Source organism: Medicago sativa, chromosome 8 (assembly GCF_051527215.1).
Source record: "Medicago sativa cultivar Bolivia chromosome 8, Bolivia_mono, whole genome shotgun sequence".
Lineage (NCBI taxonomy): Eukaryota > Viridiplantae > Streptophyta > Magnoliopsida > Fabales > Fabaceae > Medicago > Medicago sativa.
Window position 1 is genome coordinate 89,875,203 of NC_140756.1, and position 6,679 is coordinate 89,881,881.

General features: G+C 30.3%; 1 protein-coding gene across 1 annotated transcript; it reads right to left on the bottom strand.

Moving 5' to 3' along the window:
• Nucleotides 1-3,193: 3,193 nt before the first annotated feature.
• LOC146903082 (putative calcium-binding protein CML46) lies at nt 3,194-3,979 on the bottom strand. The gene has a single exon (XM_085736010.1). The coding sequence runs from the start codon at nt 3,846-3,848 to the stop codon at nt 3,252-3,254; it is 597 nt and encodes a 198-aa protein (XP_085592136.1). The 5' UTR covers nt 3,849-3,979; the 3' UTR covers nt 3,194-3,251.
• Between the last annotated feature and the right edge of the window lie 2,700 nt (nt 3,980-6,679).

Here is a 6,679-nt window from a genome sequence, read left to right on the forward strand (position 1 = left end):
GCACAAGATTTGGACACTCTAACAAAGATGAAAAAAGGTAGAAAAAGAGTTAAATAATATGTATTTTATAAATAATTAAATGATATGTATTTTCATATGTATGTGGCAAAAACTTGTGTACAAAATTTTGCTTCAATTTAAATATTTTCCTCATTTTTGATTAATGACGAAATAAAAATCGTAAAAAAGAATAAATCCCAATAAATTAAACCCCAGAGCTATGCTTCGAGAAAACTGTCTATGTTGATCATAATAGTCACTCTATAATCTTGTAATACCAACACAATTCATTCGTCTTAATGTTTAGAAAAATGTTAACGAATGTCAACTAAGACATACCAAAGTTGTCAACTAAACATCTTACCCTACTCAATATTTAGCATATATTCTCATCACACTCTTCATTACATTATATCATTTTTCTTGTAAGTCCATACTCGGCTCTCTGTCAACAATTGATTGAATTTCTCGATCAATCGTTGTGTTTTTTGTGTGTTTATCTTGTTACTTTAGAACCAATAAGAGCTGATAAGTCAACTTTGGTTTGATTTGATTCCAAACAAGAGGAACGATTTTGGATAAGGAGAGCAGCATGGGAAAAAGTTCATAGCCACGTGTGGTCAATGTGTACTCTCTCCGGTCACTATTATAAGCAAAAGTTGACTTTTTAGGTTCATTTAATAAATGTTGTATGTGGCTTATATATAGACTACATACATCTTTTATTAAATGAATCTAAAAAAAGAACTTTTGTTTATAATAGTGATTGCAACAATTATTTAGGGAAGGGAAATAAATAACTATTAGTCAATCACCTTTTAAGACGTGTTAAAAGTCAAGTATTCCAACCACTCACAATCAATCTGTGCTTATAAATTGGACACAATATGATACTCAATATATAAGTGATGAAATGCAAGTGTGGTTGAAGCTGAACTGCATAGCTTATTCACTCTGAAAGTGTCTGTTATGAAGGTAGAGAGAGTAGATTTGAGCCAGGATGGCTTGCCGACAAGCATTTTAGGGTGTTGCTAGCGGGCCATCTTGTCTCACATTTGCTCACTTTCCTCTTATATTAGACTCTTAACAGATCTTAATTAGTGTACATGTTTGTTGTGGAATGCATCAATTACATATTAAGTGAGAATAAGAGTAATAGGTGCATCAACAATGAATTTCAACTGCTTAAGTAAATGGTCATAAGTTCGATAGTATAAGGAGAAAATTTGATTGAAAGAAAAGAACTCATTTTATATGCTACTCCCTCCGTTTCTTTTCTTTTGAGTTGAACTTTATTTCAATTCTTTTGATGTTTTAGTGAATTTATTATTGTTTTCTCAAGTTTACCCTTGTTGGAAAACACCATAAACTATTAAAGTAGTTGTGACTTTTGATTTATCACATGTGAATTTAATGATAAATAAGAGTATTTTTGTATAAACCATACAACTATTCCTATACTTTAATGATTCGTTAATACTTGTGCAATCAACTAAAACATCAAAAGAAAAGAAATGGAGGGAGTATATATGTATATATGTTGTTTGACGGACTGCGAAATGGTATTGAAAATTTCCTACCCATAACATAGTCTAAGAATAAGTAATAGGTAAATGCATTAATTCTGAGACTTAAGGTTATAAATGTTTTCGTATAGTTATTTGTTTTTACCAATATTTATCTTACAATAGTTTCTTCAACTTTCAAGAGAAAAACTATAGATTTAATGGCCAATGACAGAGGCGCACAATTTTTTCGATAAGTTGGGTCATGGTCCCATTTAAGTCTCCATTATCTGATGTCTTATTTAGCATTTCCTCCGTCTCACAATATTAGTCGTTTAAGGTTTGTGCACGATAATTAAGGAAATGATTAGCTGTGTTGATTTCAATGGTAAAATTAGTGGTATTTACTAAAATACACTTATTAAATGTAGTTAGTGGAGTAGTTAAGTTGGATGAAATTCAATAAATAAAAGTATAATAGTGGGAAAACATAATAAATGCTGCATTGGTATTGTAAAGTGACAATTATTTTCAGAAAAATAAAAAATGCTAAAGAGACAATACTTGTAAGACGGAGGGAGTACTCTTTTATGGTAAATTCTTTGCTTTAAGTTAGAGTGGTGATACGTTGACGAGGTATGTGGCACACATCTCTTCTACCACCACACACAAATGTGACATGTGGTCATCTAAACCTCACCACTCCACCTAATACTCTCTTTCATATGGGATGAAATTATTAAAATATCTTTTCACATGAGGTGTATAAATGGGGTAGGAAAAAATAGTGTCATCATAACATTATTGTTTCGGTTAAGTGCTTTGAAGTTTTCCGAGGGTATCTAACAAAATATACATTTTCATTGGTGTGTAAGTGAGAGTGGGATCTCAATGTTTGATCAAGTATAATGAATGGTAGTCTCTCATCGATTATGAATGAGTTCAGTCTTAAATATTGAATAAAGATTGGTCACGCAACTAAAAAAATGTGGTCATACAGATTATATATTTAGTTAACTGAAATTTTTCAGAATGGTACAAAGGGGTGTACACATTAAGGGTGTCTATCTATCATTGTTCTAAATATTAAAGAGATGTGACTCATAATTTTAATGTGTGCGGTGTCTTGATTTCTTGACAGTCATAAATAAGTAGTACAGTATGTTGTTGCTCTTTGATGAATTATACTAGTATATATAACTTTCCAATTCTATCATAAACGTAGTAAGGCAGAACTTTCTAAGAAAGATGAGTATATCATATAATACATTTTCCTTTGAGACTGAACAAGTGTAACATAGGTCACGTTTTATTATAATAAGAAAGTATGCAATATTTATTCTATCACATCATATAAAATATGCTACAAACCTTGACTTGTGATCCTACATATAATTGATTATCTAGTAGTGGAATCTTTATTAGGAACAAACCACATATTTAATCTAATCTAGTATGCTCCCAGCAAAACAATATTATAAAAGTTGTTTGAACATGAGACAGTGCTACTTATCAAAGAATATGGATTAAAAAAATCTTAACATAGATTGAACGGTATTAATCTGTTGGTTTATATTTGTAATATGCATTCATTTTAATGGTTGGATTGAGCAAAATTAACATTTTTTATCTTCAACTAAATCACGATACTACCGTAATTTTACCAAAAATCACCATGGATGCAAACATTTACTAAACTTAAGTTAAATTATACGAATATCCTTAAATAAGGGAACAACAAACAAATCAACAGAAGTGGTTTTTCATAATATTTACAAACTCAATGAAATCAATTCTTCCATCTTGATTTTCATCAAAAATTGTGATCATCTTTTGGCAATTCTCAAATTCTGATCCTTGTTTCAATCCCAAAATAACAAGAACTCTCTGCAATTCCTTTGCATCAATAAAACCATCTTTGTTCTCATCAAAAACATCAAAAGCTTGCTTCAACTCCTCCAAACTAGGCTCATTCTCTTCAAACACTTCACAAAGCTCCTTGGAACCATACTTTTCTTCAAGTTCCTCACTTTCTGAGCTGCAAAAAAATCCCATTTTTTCCATCACCATTTTCACTTCATCTCTTTCAATCATGTAACCATTATCTCTGCCAACATTTGCCTCATTCTCTTGACTGCTACACTTAGATTCTGAAACCTTCTTCTCATCTCTTACCTCTGAGCTACCAGAATGAATTTGGCAAAGAAGGAAAAACCATATACTTGAGAAAAAATTGTGGATTTTGTTGAAAAATGTCAAGTATAGGAAAAGGTCTATGAAACCAAATAAGGGAGAAGTTGAGTTGCTAATGCTATTACTATGTGAAATTTGAGGAAGAGCCATTGCTTCTGCAAGGTTAAGTTAAAATTGTTAAGTTTTTATTTAGCCTAGCTATGAAGATTAGAAAACTTGTTATTATGGTTTAAGAGGGTGGATGAAGGGTTGGTTATATAATTCAGAAGTTGTAACTTGGACCATTGGAGAAGCTATATTAGTCACCTTGGAAAGGGGGAGGAAGGTGCATGAAGGAGAAGTGGTGGAAAGAATATGCTATAATAATGATATTATAATTCTATGGTTTTTTCTTGACAACATCAAAGGAAATTTCCTGTTTCCAAATTGCAGCATACATGTAACTTTCTATGTTGGTCATTGTCATCAATATTTTTCTCATGTGACTTTTTAGGTGGATTTAGTGGTCAATGAGGAAATGGAAAAGACAAAATTTTCAGCACTTTCCTAGAAGTGTCTGAGCACTAGGCTGCCTAACAAATTACTAATATTGTCCATGTTTCACACCAAATCATCTATTCCTTATATTAAGAGCAAAGGGAAATTCATTAGTGGTTTAATATTGTAAGCAAAGGCAAATATATAAACACATAGCTTTTCAGATCTCCTTTGAAGGAAAAAAAAAAACACTTTTAAGATCTCCTACCGTTATAAATTGTCCTTGTATTTCAATTAATTAAAATATTTAATTCTTCTTCTCATTTTATGTTTAAAGAAAATGAAGTAATACTAACAGAATCGAATCTAGCAATATGGACTAGTCTCCTATAATGTGCTTCGAATAAGATTAACTTTAATTAAAAAAAAAACATTTCAAATTGAATTTCAAATTGATGGTTTTATATATTTTCATTTTTCTATTTTATATGCTATATTTTTAAACTGTGCTATTTAAATTCTATGACATTTTTCTTAAAAAATCAAAATCGTTTACTAAATAATTGTTCATTTTTATCATACACAGTCTTGTAGCACAAGTCGCTTCGTAAATAAAAGATAGTCTTTTATGGTCATGAGACTAAATTTAAAGCATTTAGACACTTTCATATAAATAGAAAAATGTAGAAAGAGTTTTTACTAAAATATTTAAATGATGTGTACATTTTTTTTTTTACGTGTCTGCATAAGTGATTAATGTTTGTGGTTATAATCAACTAAGAATTATCCTGAAAACAAAAATGGTTTTTTTATACCATAAAACATTATTTTATTCTATACAAAAACTTTTTTATAAAATATAGAGTAGTAATGATATTTGTACATCCAATTGATGACAACTTTGGTGACAACCTTGTTTTTCTCTCTTCTTATTGGTCAAAAACAATGGAGAGAGAAAAAGGAAGAGAGATAATAAGAATGTCATGTGAGTATGACAGAGAGAAAGTTTAAAAAAAGGGAAATGTATTTTACAAAGTTTAAACTAATATAAGAGTGTTTTACAAAAAAAAATTAATATTCTTATTCGTCTAGTGCCCTAGTTCTGCATTAAAAGTTTAATCTAATAAAATATATTTTTAGATTAATATTTACTCCTTTATTAAAAGAAATATTATTTTCAAATTGTTCGATGGATGTAATTGATCATATATACAATACTAAGCATCAGTGAAGGGTCGTTATACAATAAAACTATATTTCAACACATTTAAAGTTTTTATACACACATTAAAAAAATAAAATAGAAAATGATAGTGATTTTATGATAAGAGTTTTAGCTTTGTTAAAAGAAAGAACTACTATACGAGTAAGAATCATTGATAAAAATATCAAGAATATACTTTAATTTGCATTGCAATGCAAGAGAGAAAAGGGGGTAGCAGGAGTAAATGAACACCGTAGTGGGCTTTTTGAGCTGGACCAAACTCAATAGGAAACTGTTGCCGTATCCTCTAGAGAATTGCTCTTCTCCCATCTGATATTGCTCATTCTCGTCCTACGTGAGTTAACTCACGCTGAAAAATACATCACGTTGAAAATACACCTGCGTGAATTAACTATCCTCAATTGCTCATTCTTGACAGGAATGAGCAAAAACAGATGAGAGAAGAGCAATTATCTATCCTCAATTGCAACTATTTTCTAACCGTTTGATGAAGAAAAAGAAACTAAATTTTCTGATATGATGTTCGAAAAGGTTATACTTCTTCCGACCTTTAATATAAGAGTGTTTTACACACAAAAAATTGAGTATTAAAAAATGTTGTTGAATTAATAAATTTGTCTGAAAAGTGTTTAACTATTATTAAATTGCCATTTTTGTATAAATGCATTCAATGTTATTTTTTTCATATTTCAAGACAATTGATAGTATTAATAAGGGGTATAGTTGAAAAAAGAGTACTAATTGTATCTAAAAATTTGTAGATGGTCTTATACTTGTCTTATATTTAGGGGGACAAACACTTTTTTGTAAATGGTCTTATAATTATGGACAGATTGAGTATTAAGTTTCCAACATCATAACCAATTATGATTTTCTTTCCTATCTCATTTGGATTGGATTAATGGTGTTGGCTTGAGACCTTGGAGTGTGCTCCTCTCAAGGTCTCATGTTCGATTTTCCCTGATACAAATTTTGGCGGGCAAGTCCGTAAGCTATGGTTTTAAATGGGGCCCTGTAAGTGGATAGTGAAATTAGACCTCTCGAATAAATCGGTTCTTGGTCTGTAAACTGAGTTTAAGAAAAAAAATCATTCTTGATCTTTCACTCAGGTAAATCATCTACAAATTTGAGCTTATGTAGACTAGTATTTCCACCCGTGCAATGCATGGGCGAAATGAATATTTTTTGTAAAGATGTAGATGTTAACTCTCAATACATTACAAAATACTTAAAATATACTCCCTCCGTTTCAAAATGAGTGTCGCTTTAGCAAAAAAAA